Below are 16,989 nucleotides of genomic sequence, written 5' to 3'. Positions count from 1 at the left end.
ATTAAACTTCCCTTATTCTTCTGACAGGAATTATCAAATTTGTTACACCCGCTCATCTAAACGGCGGCACTTACCTGGCATAATAGGCTGCTGCTGCCATGGCCTGAGCCGTTTCCAGGCTAACTTCGATTTTCTTGCCATGACGATAGGGTAATTTGGCGGTGCCATCCTCTTCGAGTACGAGCACATCCTGAAATTCGCCGGTGTCCTCTTCGAAAACAATGGGCAGGGCGGAGGGTCGTTGGTTGCGTCCATTGTTATTGTTGTTGCAGGCAGTGGCTGATGACGCTCCTGCTGCTGCAGATGAATTATTATTGTTGCTAGTCGAATTGGGCAGTAGACCTGCCTGATGCAAAGCCTGCTCCACGGACAGTTGTTGCATGACAGCATCCTGCTGCTGGTATTCGGTAGTTGCCATGTCTATTATGTCATTTGTGATTGTTTCGCCGGGGGCCATGACTGCCGGTTGGGTGGCAGCCATGTTATTGTTTACGAGGTGACCAGTTGTGACGCCTTCATCATGGGCACCCAAAGGATGTTCACGCATTGCAGGAGCTGCTGGTTGCTTGTCAGCGTTATGTTTTTGCATGTTATTACTTAAATGCTGGCCGCCGCCGCTGCCTCCGCCATTTCCTGCACTTTCCGCCGCTGATGATGATGGCATTAACTTTTGTTGGTGTTGCAGTTTTTGTTCTCTCAACTGCTGATACAACATGGATTTTTGTTCTCCATCGGCTTTGGTCCTTTGCTGGGGATTATAGGGAGCTGGCATTTTAGCACTGCTGCCGGATGAATTGGCTGCCAAGGCTAAGGGCGGTGGCGCCACATAAGCCGGCGGCTGATTGTGTGCCAGTTTGCTGTTGTGGTGTGACTTCTTATCCAGCTCCAGTTTGTCATGGCTGGACTTTTTGTGAGATTTATGGCCCCGGCCCGCAGTACCTTCATTTGCACCTTGAGCCGCCTGGGCCAGTAGTTTTTTCTTTAGCAATCTAGAGGGAGGTAGGGGTGGTGGTGTGTTATTTACATTTTGATTACGCTCCGGTGGTGGAGGTGGCAGCGGTAGGGGTGGCCTTTCCTTGATGGTCTCATAGACATGATTTAGGGGGGCTGGAGGTGGTGGCGGTTGAGATTCCATGAGAAAATGTTTCTTGGTATCAACGGGTTCCACATAGGAATCGGAAAATTGAAAATGGGTTGACTGATAATTGGCCGAGGAAGAGGTGGCGCCCGACGTGGGAGGTGCAATAATTTTATTAAATGTCTTTAATTCTCGAGGCTTTTGCGGCCAATTTTGTGCTCCATTTGCCATGGGTGGTAGGGGTATCTGAGGCCTGGCTGCATTTCTTTGCATTTGCAGAAATTGCTGTTGTTGTTGTTGCATTAAAAATTGTTGCTGCTGTTGTTGTTCAGTTTCCCCGGCAAATGTTGTTTGGCTCAACAAGTTACGCTCGTAGATATCATTCAGGAGATTTGTGGCATTCTTTGAAATGTGATTGAATCCTGCTGATGCTGTCTGAAGTTGTTGTTGCTGCTGATGATGTTGGTTTTGATGGTGATGTGGATGTGGATGTTGTTGCTGCTGCTGCTGCAGTTGTGGTTGCATCTTTTGATGTTGAATTGGTATGCGGCTCATTGCCTGGGAATTTAGGGCTTTTGATGGTTGTTGACCATTGTTTAGACGTTGATGGCCGGGCGAAGAAGAAGACAAATACTGAGCCTGTTGTTGTTGCTGATGTTGTACCTCATAGACTATGCCGCCACCACCCCCACCACTCGCTGGCTGTTGTTGTGTGGCAAAATTCGTTGCACATTTGGTCTTTGGCAAATTCGCAATGTTTACACTGTAGTAGGGTTGTTGGAAATGCATTTGTTTTTGTTGATGCTGGTGGTGTTGTTGTTGTTGCTGCTGCTGTTGAAATTGCATTCTTCTTTGCTGTTGATACTGTTGATATGTCGGTCTAGTCGTACCACCACCGACTGCCATTGTATTCCCCGATGCATGTACAATGGCGGCTGTAGTTCCGTTAGTAGCCGGTGATGCTGTATTGTTGACCGGGCCAGCATCATTTCGTTTCATACCAGCATGCCTTGTACGATGGACAGAGGCCTAGAGAAAAAAAATGGAAGAGGGTTTGTGAAAAATTGCAAATATGTTAAATATTTCTGTTAATTACGGAATTTGTAATCATCATCAGAATCGTCGTCGTCGTTGTTGCACAAACAAATTCTTTATGGTTTTAAATTAAATTCTGAGTTATTTTTGTTATGTTTTGGAGAAGTGGGGTGGTACATGGTTTAAGGAAAAAATTAAAATCCCTGATTTTATGAGAAAAGAGACACAAAATGTTTAAAAATATTTAGGAATGTCTTGTAGGAAATATTTTCAAAAAGTCGAAGTCAAAAAGCCTTTGAAAATCTGGCTCCTAAAAATCCACCCATTTTTGTCAGGGGGCCATTTAGAAATTTTTAAAAAATAACAATTTTCTGTCATTAAACCCATAAAAATATTAAGAAATTCGAGATTTTCGATTAAAAGATTCTCAAAAAATCCATAATTTTTGATCAGATTCTCAAAAAAAAAAAAATAATAAAATAAAATAAAAGACAAGTAAAAAGCCTGTAAGTTCGGCCGGATCGAACTTTGGTTAACCTTTACCATTTAGAAGGAATTTGGCAATTTTCAAAACAATACAAGTAAAAAAGCTGTAAGTTCGGCCGGGCCGATCTTTGAATGAAGGACATTTGGGATGAATTTGGCAATTTTCAAAAAATAAAATCCCTTTAAAATTACGTTAAAATCTTACAAATACCGAATGTAGCCGTTACATTAGGCTCTATACGACGACGTGGACCTGTACCTACAACTTATGTCAAAAACCAGTAGAATATTCAAATGTGGAACTTGAAAAACCAATGGGCGAATATGAAGCTTAAATCATATGAAGCTAAAAATACCGTTATATGGGGGCTATATGAAGACGTGGACCTGCATAGACAATTTTCTGTCTTAGGCTGAGGTATTCATTACGAAATTTAAATACTAAATTTGAAACAATTTCAGTGAAAAATGTCGTTAAAATCATCAAAGTACCGAATATCGCGAGGTACCGTTATATGAGGACTATACGAAGACGTAGGCCTGCATACGAAATTTTTCATCATAGACTATAGTGCCCATTACGAACTTCAAATACGAAATTTGTTACAATTACGGTGAATAATGTCTCAAAAATCATGAAAATACGGCGTATCGGGAGGTACCGTCATATCCTCCATATACGAAGACGTGGACCTGCATGCGATTTACCATAAGTTGTAGAACCCATTAAGAGCTTTCAATATGAAAATTGAACGATTCCGGTGAATAATGTTGCCGAAATTGACAAAATACCGACTATCGGGAGGTACCGTTATATGGGGACTATACGCACATACAAAATTGTGTCATAGGGTGTAGTACCCATTACGAACTTCAAATACGAAAAATAATTACGGTAAATAATGTCGCTAAAATCATGAAAATACCGAATATCGGGAGGTACCGTTATATGGGGGCTATACGAAGATCTGAACCTGCATACAAAATTGAAGACGTGGACTTGCATAGACAATTTTCTGTCATAGGCTGTAACATCTTTTACGAACTTCAAATACCAAGTTTGAAATATTTCGGGTGAATAATGTGGCTTAAATCACCAAAATACCGTATATCGGGAGGTACCATTATATGGGGTCTATACCAAAACATGGACCTTCATGACCCATTTTCAATACGAAAAGTCCTACAGACATAATACACATCTGAGTAAAATTTTATCAACCTACTTCATATTGTTCGGAAGCTAGAGTGATTTCCACAGACGGACAGACATCGCTTAATCGACATAGAATTTTATGCTGATCAAGAATATATATACTTTGTGGGGTCTAAAATGTATATTTCGGGGTGTTACAAACGGAATGACAAACTTAATATACCCTCCTTACTATGGTGGAGAGTGTAAAAGGAAAAACACACAATTTTTCGACCAGGAAGGCCCAAGAATTTAAGGATGTGTTGGAAAATATTTCCTTGAGTTGTTCGGAGGTTCTTTAAAATATTTGTCTAAAAATGCTACTTTTTGTTACTTGAAAATAATATAAAAAAGTAATTATTTTCAAAATTACTATTTTCGGTCCAGAGGTCCTTGCTTCCTAAGAGGTCCTTCCTAAAGATTTTCAGTCAGGAAGTCAAAAAAATCTTAAAACATCAACGCCAGGAAATCATTTAATAAAAAAGAAATTGCAGATACTGCTAAGAGGTCCTCGAAAAAAATTGACAATATTTAGGTCCTTGAGAAAATATTAAAAATAAGCCACGATTTTCGGTCAGGAGGACCTCAGAAATTGTAGATTTTCGGTCAGAATGTGCTTTTATTAAAAATATTCGACTTTCTGTCAACATTTTTTAAAAATAAGTTTTTGAGAGAGAGAGAGAGAGAGTTCGACACTTTAAATAATTTTTCAAAAAAAATTATTATCTTAAAAATCCTAGATATCCTGTCAGGAAGTCATTTCTAAACCCACAATGGTCGGGACATTTTTATTATTATTTTTTTTTTATAAAAATCTTTTTTCAGATGATTTTCTTAAATATCCAAGATTTTGAATTAAAATGTCCATATTACGTTTAATTTCATGATTTTTTGTTATTGAAATAATATTTAAACAAGTTAAAAAGTATCAGTCGGCTTAGCCGACAGATGTATACCCTCAGCCAATGTTCGATTATTTGAATATATTTTGACTTCAAGAAAAGATCCAATATTGTCAGACCTAAATATATATGCGGGCGGACATTGCTAGATCGATTCCAAATGTTCTGAAACGGATTTGTTCCAAAAAGTCTAAAACCGTTATTTCGATGAGGGCCGTATCAAATGATATATACCCTCTCTAGCCATATGCCTGAGGGTATAAAAATCAAAATCATTTCGGTTTTTTAAATAATTTCCAAAAAATTTACAATTTTCTATTTTTTGAGTCCCTCGAAAACATCCAAGGTATTGTCTCCAAAAAGCCAAGATTTTTTTAATAATTCCCAAAAAACCAAGATTATTGGTCATGATGTCATTTAAAAAAATCAACCAATAATCAAGATTTTCGGTCTTTTAAAAACTCAATTTACTTTAACATTTTGTATTTTCATGAAAATATACTCTTCAAAATGCACAATTTCGGCTTGAAGGAAAAGTTTTTATTAATAATATTCTCTAGTTGGGTCCTCAGAAATTGTTTTGAGATCCATTTTTGGTCCATTTCTTGTGGAATCTCCCCACAAAAGGTCAACATTTTAATGGTCATCTCTTCAAAATTGATCTAGCATTCAAATCCCTTCCAAATTCTACTTATCTCCATTCGAGATAATGAATCAACATTTAAATGCCACTAAAATAATTAAATGAAATATTAATAAAAAAAATATGAACTGCAAAGCAATAAAAAAAAACTGAGCCCAGAAAACGTGAATTCGTGTTGATTTTAATTTAACCTAAATAAGAACATGATGACAAACGAATGTGTGTGTATGTGTGTGTGTGTGTGTGTGTTTGCGTGTAGCAGTCCTCAAGAACGCAACCAAAGAATTGATGTAAATGCCCAATTTTATGACAAGTGCAACAACACGATGATGTTTGGTTGGCTGTGCGTGCTTGTGTGTGTGACAGACAACAGACATCATAAAATGTCCGGATGCAACAACACTGGCAGCCAGATTACATTGTTGTCGTATCCGTGTATTGTTTTCCTCGTCTTGTTGTGGTGAGCGATGTGTGGCACAATCCAGTCAATCATAAACCGCAGATAAGTAGTTTTTGGAAGATATTTTTAGGTATATTTTACATTTCATGTTGTTTCATTCTTCTTCTCGAGATCACTGGCAATTAATTTGGACACAATCGAATGAAATGGAATGCCTAAGTGGATTTTGAAGAATTTCCAAGAGTTACGGAATCCGTTGTTTTAGGAATTTTGGGAATGATTAATGCTAATTGAAGTGGAGATGGATGAAGAAACGGATTCCATGTTCATGACATTGGCAATTAGTGGAAATTAAATTTTGGCGGCAATGTTTTCAACATGTGGGAGATGTATAGGGTACACGTATGATTAATACATATTGTGACATGTTTTACTGGGAAAATGTGTACCCCTAGTACACCCCCCCCCCCAAAAAAAAATACAAAGGGTAGAGTAAAATATATCATATTTAGGTCAAGTGGGAAAATGTTCAATATTAGTAAAACTGTCGTACCTCCACCACAGGAGTTCAAAATTGTGAATTATTATATTTTATATAATTATTATATTAAATATTAAAATGTAATACATCGGTCGACTTTTTTCCGATATCTCGGAAATTTTGGAAATCATGTAAATCCAAACTTCTGTCGCTTTATAACATTTCAACGGAAATAAGATAAGATAATAAGATAAGATATAATTTAAGAGTTAAAATGCGGACAAGATCTGCTATTGATAATATTTTGAGGATTTTTATATGTATCTAAAATTATGACCTTCTAGCCAAAAATCTTGGATACCCTCTACCATAGTATGGAGGGTATGTTAAGTTTATCATTCAGTTTATAATACCTCGAAATATACAATTTAGGCCCTACATCAAATTTTATGTCGATTTAGCAAGGTTCGTCAGCGCGTCTGTCTGTGGAAATCACAATGACTTCCGAACGAAATGAACTATATAATTGATCAAATTTTACTCAGATGTGTATTTGGTCTCCAGAACTTTTCGTATTGAAAATGCGCTGCTTTCTCACGCAGATAATTGGAAGTATGTGCACGTTTTCGTATAGCAACATATATAATTGGAACAACACATTTTCTGAATTTTTAAAATTGTAATGCCATTTTTCAATGCTTTTTACATTTTCTGTAGTTCCTCCCAATGGGTGGAGGGTATTAAAAATTTTAATCTTGGGGTTTTAAAATGATTTTAAAAAAACTTATGGGACAGGAATTGTGGATTTAAAAAAGTTGCAAAAACTTCTGACAATCCTCATAACTAAAATTGTGGATTTAAAAAAATATTTTTTTCAAGGAAATTTTAAATGCGAATCGAAAATATTAAAGAGATTTTTTTCAAATAACGAAAATATTGATTTTTATTATTATTTCTTTTTTAATGACAATTATATTGAATTTTTAGGAAATATCAAGAAAAGTGCAAAATTCGTAGCTTTTTTAAAGAAATTTTTTCAAGGACAAATAATCGTGGAATTAAAAAAGAAACGCAAATCGTATAAACACAAAATAACGGGCCGTCGGACGATTTTTTAACAAATTAGGGACCTTCTGACTTGAAATTGTGGATTTAAAAAAGGTCCTCCTGATATTTAAAATATTTTAGAGAAAATCGTGGATTTAAAAAAAAAAAATAAATACCTCTTGACAAAAAATCGTGGATTTTTATATAAATATTTTCAAGGAACTTCTGATCGAAAATGTTCGACTTTAAAGATTTTTTTTTTTAAAAAAACTCTCTAGACAAAAATCATTCATTTTTAAAAGGTTTGCCTAGGGTAATCTCAAAGTCGACTTTTTGTAATCAATTTTGGGTTCATAGATCTCTTTAGAATGTTCATTTTTATACGAGTCAACAAATAAGAAAAAAAAATAGGATATTTTTTAATAGCCATTTTACCTACATATAAAAAATTTAAATCTCAATCAAGTGTTTCGACTTTGGTTTATAAATTTAAAATCGAAAGTAGATTTTTAGCTTAGATTTTAGAAAATAAATTTATTGATAATGTCGATAATCGAAAAAACGTCGTCAATATTAAGCCTTCTTTCGATAAAAAAAAAAAAAATGGGTAAAAGTACCCTTGGTATATTCATATAAGGCTGCTGTTGAATTTCTAATATTTGGCAGGTTCTTAGCCAAAATTTTCAACTGAATGGGCTACATTTTCAATTTAAGGCTATACCCAAATTTAAAGTGATTTTGAGGAATACCCAATTCTGCCATAAATTATGTTTTTACTTGCTTTCTCCGAAAAAATAACAAAAATAGGTATTTTAGTCATAGAAGAATTTTAGGAAGTCTTCTTTCGTCTTGTCAAAGTTCCTTTAACAGGTATTTTTACCACAGAAGTAAGAAGTCTTCTGACAAAAATACAGCTTTTATCATTTTTACCTCCAAGAATGGCTAAATCACCTAAGGTGTTGATAACAATGGAAAATTTGTGTAAGAACAGTTAAGGAGTCAATTTATTTTCTCGACTTTGACTTGGATTGCAAGAAAATTAACCTCAAACTTCATAGTCCTGATTATGGCCATAGAATACTTGAGAAACGCATTCCGTCTATCCATTTTAAAGGTTTTCTATTTGTAGAAGATGGTAACCTTTCCATAGGTCTTTTTTATAATAAATCAGCTACAAATCTCTATCAGGAATACTTTGTCATTCCATTTCAACAGAATTAAGAAATACTAGTAAGTTTCACTTTCAACTTGAATTCGAGCGTCAGCTGCATGCTTTGCTCGTTTTGAAAATTAGCTCGAAATTGAGCAGATTCTACTCTAGTCGAGTATTTTTTTAGTTTTTTTTTGGTAACATTGCTAGCAACAACTTAGCAATAGTTTGATACTACACACATACATGAAAACTCAAATCAGCAAACAAACTTATTAGTTCCTCTTGATATCACTCTTAGAGTAGACTCTAACTCTATTTCGAATATTTTGTTTCCCATAGATTTTGGTCAGAAAAAAATGGAATTTGAAACATAGTGCAGTGTAATGTTATCATCCTAATGAATGCTGAATTATATTTCCTTTTTATACCCTCTACAATAGTACTCCTCGAAATATACATTTTAGACCCCACAACGTATATATATTCTTGATCAGCATAAAATTCTATGTCGATATAGCGATGTGCGTCCGTCTGTAGAAAATACTCTGGCTTCCGAACTCAAATGTCAAATATTGAAAATGAGTCATGTAAGTCCACGTTTTGGTATGCCCCCATTAAGCGACAATATTCACCGCAATTGTTTCAAATGTGGTATATAAAGTTCGCAATGAATACCTATGACAGAAAATAGTCTGTGCAGGTCTACGTTTTCGTATAGCCACAATATAACGATACCTCCCGATATTCGGTATTTTGATGATGTTAGCGATATTATTCAGCGCAATTGTTTCAAATTTGGTAATTGAAGTTCGTAATGGCTTATGACAAAAGTTGCCTATTATGTAGGTCCACCTCGTCGTTTGACCCTAATATTACGGCTACATTCGATATTTTTAAGAAATTAACAGAATTTTTAACGGATTCTATTTTTTTTAAAATTGCCAAATTCGTTGCAAATGGTGGAGGCCAGGCCGAACTTACATCTTTTTTCTTGTTCTTTAATGGCAAGAGGTGTAGTGCTGTAATACTGGGAATACATGTAATTTACAAAATTTATTTGCACCAAATCTACGAACCAAAGTTCTAAAGAAGAAAATGTTCTAAATAGTTAAGCCTCAAACCTGCACAAATAATGGAGTACCCTGTTGTTGTTTGAAGTCAATCTATTCTCACCACACCTATACTTCCCATTACTCATATAACAACTCTTCTTACTGCTGTAACATACATGTGTTTTGTAGTCACACATGTTGGAAGGGTTGTATCTAAACTGAAATATGAGAATACTTACAAATACTGGTGCCGCTGCTGATGACTGGGAAGAGTCTCCATCACTGTGCCTGAAAAAGAGAACAACATGAGAACAGTTTTGTTAGTACACATCATAGTCACCCTGTAAAAGAATATACATATTATAACATAGTTGCGCCTGCAACCATTTGTATTGTAGTTAAGACTGGACATGTAGATGTCGCTTCGCGAAATTTTAATTGTAAAGCATTTGAAATAAGCAAAGACACATACCACTTGTGAATATTTGAAATTGAAGGTGAATATATGAAATTGGTGAAATTTAGAGCAAGTTAAATTTTGAAAAAATTAGAATCTTAGAATCTTTTCATTTGAAAAAGTATTTTAAGTGCCACGAGATTATGGAGTTAATGAAGTAAAAAGCTTATTATAAAATAAAAATTAAAAATAAACAACAAAACTCACCGATTACTATCCTCCAGCGTCTCCAAACGTTGTTGTTGAACCTTCCCACTGGCAGAACGGCGATTCGTTCGTTGTGAACGATTCGATTTGGAACGTTTTAGCATTTTGTATCCTTGTTATATATCTACCTGCTCCTCAATTTTGTCGAACGTTTCGCAAAATATGCGACAACGCACAACTAGCATTCAAATCTTATCTTCTTTACACTCAGTAGTAGTTGCGACACTGAAATTTATGTTTTTTCTGTAACATTTATCAACCTTTGCTTTGGAAGGTTGTTTTGTTCCAATAATGATGATGACAACAATAATGATTTGATGTTACTGTCGCTGTCGATGAGGAAGTTGGCGGCAGTGGCGGTGCTGGTCTTGTTCGTGTTGTGGGGCAACATCTGTACAAACAATTTTATCTGCAAAGATATGAAAAGCAAAAAATCTGTAAAAAATGTTGGAATTTTTTTTGTTTGTTATTTGAAATGACAACAAATATAAAAATGTAATGTTCATTTATGTTTTTTTCAAATTGGCGAAATATGATATGGTCATAAACATAATGAAGATATGTGTTAGTGGGGAAATGGGTATTAATTATTCTAATTGAAATGTAAGCAAAGGGTGACCCCTGTATTATAACATGTAGGAAGAATCGGTTTTCATATACCAAACAAATCAATAAATTTTGATGATAACTAAAAAATATACTCTGGAGAATTCATGAATATTTTTAATTAAAGTGTTATTGCAGATAGTGGAAATTTCCTTATGAGATTGATTCTGCCCCTATATAGAAATGTAAATCGGTATATGTTACAGGTTTCGTTATAAGCCTACAGATCTCCAGACCACAGAACTAACAGTGGAAGTCTTTTGTTTGGTAAAAGAAGTGTATTCATTATCTCCAATCTGAATACTCAATATAGTAATGAGTAACCAATCCGTTAGACACCTTCGAAAGTTTGGAAAAAAAATTGGGATTGGAATTTTAATGGTATGGATTTTTAATGGTAATGTAAAAACATATGATTTCACTGGGAGTTCAGATCATACAGAAAACAGTGGTGTTGAGAACATTGAAGAAGGCTGAAAGTCTTCGAAGTGAGGAAGTTCACTTCACATCGATTGCAGCTGAAAGCCAGTGTTGTTCTGGGCCAATTATATTCTGGACGGTACAGCCATCTCAAATCGTATTTAGTAAGGATTTGATGTTTTTTATTCGAAATTTCGGTAGGTGCCACTAGTAGTTGACCGATCAATACAATTTTTACACTTGCTCTAACTTATCCAAAAATATTGAGATGAACTTGGTGTGGAAAAAAGTCGGACATCGATGTCGTAAACTATGAGATTTATTTTTATTATTATTTTTTTACCTTTTTAGGCCAGCTACTAGGAATGGGCTAACATTGTCCACGACAGTGTTAGTTTTATCAAAACATTACGATGTGCCAAGTTTGAACAATATCGGGTTCTCTTATCGCTTAATACATTTTTTTGTAAAAATTTGAACCTTGTGGGTGAGGTACCAGAAAAAGTGGATCAATATTGCACAGCTTCGAACTTGATCAATGTTTCTTAATTATATTACCATGTCTCAAAATCGGATACTGCCTTCGAGCTTTATCGTGCGCTCTGAGAGGGGGACTTACGGACAAATGTTTAAAACGGATTTCGTTAAAATAGACCTGAGGACTATTAACCTTATAGAAACCTTTCGTAGCCCTCTGCTTGAGGATATAATTAGAGTTTGAACTAGATGAACTCTACATGACATATTTATGCCATAAAAATAAAGTGGCTAAGTTACGTATGACATAGGGATAAGGTGTCAATAGTAATAGTATGGACAAGGCGTATATACTATCGGGAAAGCGTGGATAGGATATATAAAAAATCTGGATAATTTGGAAAACTTGGATAAGGTACAGCAGTAGCCTGGATAGCACGGATAAGGTATGTAAATAGTATTGATAATTAGATAAGGTATAAAAATAGTCTGTATAACGTACAAAAATGCTTTGGATAACGTGGATAAAGTATATAAGTAATCTGAATAACGTGGATAAGATATAAAAATAGTCTGGATAAGGTATACAACAAGTCTGGACAACGTGGGAAATGTATAAAAATGCTCTGGATAACGTGGATAAAGGATAAAACTAATCTGGATAACATGGATAATGTATAAAAATACTCTGGATAATGTGGATAATGAACAAAAGTGGTCTGGATAAAGCGGATAATGAGTAAACGTAGTCTGGATAAAGCGGATAATGAATAAACGTCGTCTGGATATTCTGGATAATGTATAAAGTTGTCTGGATAACGTGGATAATGTATAAAAATAATCTAGATATTCTGGATAATGTATGTAAGTAGTCTGGATAACGTGGATAATGTTTAAACATAGTCTAAATAAAGTGCATAATGTATAAAGATAGTCTGGATAACGTGGATAAAGTATATACGTAATCTGGATAATGTGGATAAGATATAAAAATAGTCTGGATAAGATATACAACAAGTTTGGAAAACGTGGATAATGTATAAAAATACTCTGGTTAACGTGGATGATGTATATAAATAGTCTGGATAACGTGGATAATGTATAAAAGAAGTCAGAACGACGTGGATAATGAATAAAAATAGTCTGGATAACGTGGATAATGTATAAAAGAAGTCAGAACGAGGTGGATAATGAATAAAAATAGTCTGGATAACGTGGATAATGAATAAAGTTTTCTTGAAAATGTATAAAAATAGTCTGGATATTCTGGATAATGTATATAAGTAGTCTGGATAACGCGGATAATGTTTAAAAATAGTCTGAATAAAGTGGATAATGTATAAAAATAGTCTGGATAACGTGAACATTTTATAAAAAAAAAATAATACATAAAAATAGTCTGGATAAGGTATGTAAGTACTTAGGATAACGTGATAATGTCTATAAGTAGTCTGGATGATATATATAAATAGTCTGGATAACGTGGATAATGTACAAAAAAGTCTGTATAATATAATAAATAGCCTGGATAACATGGATAATATATAAGTAGTCTGGATAAAGTGGATAATGTATAAAAGTAGTCTGGATAAAGTGGATAATGTACAAAAGTAGTCTGGATAATGTATAAAATTGTCTTGATAACGTGGATAATGTATAAAAATAGTCTGAATATTCTGGATAATGTATATAAGTAGTCTGGATAACGCGGACAATGTTTAAAAATAGTCTGAATAAAGTAGATAATGTATAAAAATAGTATGAATAACGTGAACAATTCATACAAAAATTAATAGCGTGGATAAGGTATAAAAGTAGTCTAGATAATGTGATAATGCATAGAAATAGTCTGGATAACGTGGATAATGTATAAAAATAGTCTGGATAATATATATTTAATACCCTGGATAACATGGATAATATATATAAGTAGTCTAAACAACGTGAATAATGTATAAAAATATTCTGGATAATGTGTAAAAGTAGTCTGGACAAAGTCTATAATGAATAAAAGTAGTTTGGATAATATATAAAGTTTTCTGGATAATGTGGATAATGTATACAAGTAGCCTGGATAACAAGGATAAGGTATATAATTAGTTTGGATAACGTGGATAATGTATATAGTTGTCTGGATAATGTGGATAATGTATTAAAATTTTCAGGATAACTTGGATAGTGTATATAAGTAGTCTGGATAATGTGGATAATGTATATAAGTTGTCTGGATAACATGGATAATGTATATAATTAGTCTGGATATTCGGGATAGAGTATTAAAATTGTCTGGATAACTTGGATAATATATATAAGTAGTCTGGATAACGTGGATCATGTATAACAAGTATATAATATTAAATTCGCCAGGGTCGGACTTTTAAAACCCTCTACCTTTGGATAAAAAAATATATATTTACACAAAAGTATCTGAATCCAAATGAGTTCCATTTTAAACTACAAATATAAGACCGTTTGGATAATGCTGTTAAACTTTTAAAAAATATAATAAAAAGGGTGAGGCCGTTATATGGGGACCATACCAAAACGGGAAGCTCTATAGACAATTTGATACTTTAAGGATTGTCATCTACCAAATCTTCTTAAATACCAAATTAAAAACAATTTCGTGGGTAAATGTGGATTGTCAAAATGCCGAGTAGCGGTGGGTATCGGAAAATGTGAAAAATGTGTGCGGGCTATAGAAAAATGTGAACTTAAATTTTCAATATTCTGCCGCCGGAGCTAGAATCCATTATGAACTACAAATACTAAATTTTAGACAAATCCCTGGAAAATGTGGCAAAAATCTTCAAAACACCGCCTATCGGGAGGTACCATTATGTGTGGGCTATACTAAAACATGGACCTATACATACTATGTTCTGCCACAGGAGCTAGAACCCATTACAAACTACAAATACTAATTTTTGGACAAATCCGTGGAAAATGTGGGAAAAATCATCAAAATATTGAATATCCGTTATATGGGGCTATACCGAAACGTGGTCCTATATATACTATGAACCAATATGTACTACTCCGCCACCGGAGCTAAAACCCATTACGAACTACAAATACCAATTTTTAAATAATTCTGTGGAAAAATGTGGCAAAAATCAATAAATCAAAGTACCAAATATCCGGAGGTACCGTTATATGGGGGTTATATAAAAACTTGGACCTATACATACAATGTTTCGCCACTGGGGCTAGAACACATTAAGAACTACAAATACCAGTTTTTTAAAAAAAAAAATCTTGAAAAAATGTGGCGAAAATCATCAAAGTACCGAATATTGGGGGGTACCGTTATATGGCGGTTATTCTAAAATTTTTTTAGCTCTAAGTCAAATAATGTGGACTGTGATTTTAATTGACAGACAGACGAACATCGTTAAGCCCCCTTAAAATTATATGCTGATTATGAATATTTGTGTAGAAGCCCTTCAGGGGTTTTCTATATACAGAACAAGGGATATCCTTTATATAACATGCCTTCTATGCGTTTTCTATTTAGAACGCCTTCTAAGGGTCCTACAAACATGTAGAACCGTTTTGAGAGTACCTTAAATATCGAATACTCTCTAGAGGTCGTATGTGTAGAAAACCAGCTAGAGATCTGGATAACGTGAGTACGCCAATATCATGTTTTACTTGTTGGGAATAAATAACGATTGATTTTATACCTATTGAATGTATTTTTTTTTAATATTCGAAGGACATCGCCACCCACAACAATCCTTATTAACTTTTTGATTAAAATTTTCCACTTTTTACGTTTAAAGTGTCTTCTCCCCCGGGGTTCTTAATTTAATATTCTTAAACACTTTGCTCAAATTGCATTGGAAATTCAAATACCAAAAGAGAGGTGCTCTTCTATTTTACGGCTACCATTGTCATTGCTGAAGTGACATTAATTCCGCACAGCTCTTTATATTGCAATTTAATGGCACACGTTTTCACAGTTATTCCCGGTGATAATGAGGCACGGTGCAGGGAGGAGAAAGGAAAAGCTACGCAATAATTGAGACCCCCTATGCAATGCAATTTTATAGCCACCTGGAGAGGGGTTTTTGTTTAGGGATGCTGATGTATTGGTTTCATTCACCTAGTCAGCATTCTGTCACCTGGAGTTTTGTGAATGTGTGCGCGAAAGAAAGCAGTTATGTTTTACCTGGGTATCATGTGGGGAGCATAGAGAGCAAAAAAAAACTCTGAAGTGTTATCTACAGAAAAATCAACCAGAAGCATTGTGTGCGTAGTGAGCTTTGTGCAGTAACTGGAATGGAGCTAGTCAGTGATTTAAACGCCAAGGGGACGCAGGGAATGTCATCCCCAACTACATGTTGTTGTTATTCGTCAACTATGAAAATGAATTGTTTGGAAAATGTGAGCAGTAAATGATGAACGACACAGCAAGCAGGACTTTTCTCATAGGGACAACATAAAATATTTCCAACTCACATAAATTGCAGTATCACAACAACCATCGGAAGCTATGGCTAAGCATGTTTGCTCACATGACTTGTGGGTTATTATAAAATAAGTTGCCAACTATAAAAATAGCAATCATTCCCCACCCTACCTCTCATCCTGAGCATGTTCTCATAACAGAAAACAATGAACTTAACCCCATGGCATTGCTAATCCCTGCACAGCATCCAACCATCCTGCATCCATCCAATCCAACACCTTAATTTCCTGTATCATATTACCCTCCTCCATCCAATTTCAACTTCAACATTGGCACCTACTTCACACAGCAGAGGAGTACTTAAATTTAATTCTCGAATATGTTTTTCTAGCAATGAATTCTTTTCTCCCCCTCTCTCACCATTGACTTTCTTCCTCCTGCATTCGCACACAATAAAAACAGAGAATGCTGTGTTATGATGGCATTTGCCGATTTCAGTGTTGTTTATTTGCTGCTCCGAGGAGTTGGCAAGCAAGCAAGCACTGCACGAATATTTTTGCCAAGAAAAATTCCGCCATAATAAGCTTAAGCATATTCTAGTCTCCCTGATCCCATTCTCTAGCCCCAACAGACAAATATAAATAATGGCAAGCATTTTAAACGGAATGAGAGGTTTTTGTGATATATCCTTGTGTTTACCAGATGAAACATTCATTCATGACGTTTATGGCATTGCCATTGCTTGGGAGGTGGGGGGGTAGGAGAAGACGAACACATCTTGTCGTCCATGTCATGCCACGCCACCACCTACTGTTCACCTCTAGTCACTCGACGACTAATACAAACATTTGTATTACATTTTCAAAATCCTTCAAACAGGATATGAAAACTAGGAGCTGCATCAAGTACATCGTATCATTATGTGTTGTGGAGAGC

At 34.9% G+C, this 16,989-nt stretch overlaps 1 protein-coding gene across 1 annotated transcript in view; it reads right to left on the bottom strand.

Moving 5' to 3' along the window:
• The window catches only part of LOC101895138 (kinesin-like protein CG14535), a 166,514-nt gene extending 155,975 nt beyond the window's left edge, over positions 1 to 10,539 (bottom strand). The window contains exons 1-3 of the mRNA XM_059121172.1: positions 10,137 to 10,539; positions 9,712 to 9,760; positions 75 to 2,107 (exon numbers count right to left, since the gene is read on the bottom strand). Of these exons, the coding sequence (XP_058977155.1) occupies positions 75 to 2,107; positions 9,712 to 9,760; positions 10,137 to 10,240 (2,186 nt within the window). The 5' untranslated portion in view covers positions 10,241 to 10,539. The remainder of the gene's footprint in view (positions 1 to 74; positions 2,108 to 9,711; positions 9,761 to 10,136) is intronic.
• Between the last annotated feature and the right edge of the window lie 6,450 nt (positions 10,540 to 16,989).

The sequence above is a fragment of the Musca domestica genome, unplaced genomic scaffold, assembly GCF_030504385.1.
Source record: "Musca domestica strain aabys unplaced genomic scaffold, Musca_domestica.polishedcontigs.V.1.1 19, whole genome shotgun sequence".
Classification (NCBI taxonomy): domain Eukaryota; kingdom Metazoa; phylum Arthropoda; class Insecta; order Diptera; family Muscidae; genus Musca; species Musca domestica.
Note: the sequence above shows the minus strand (reverse complement) of the source record. Positions and strands in the feature narration are given on the sequence as shown.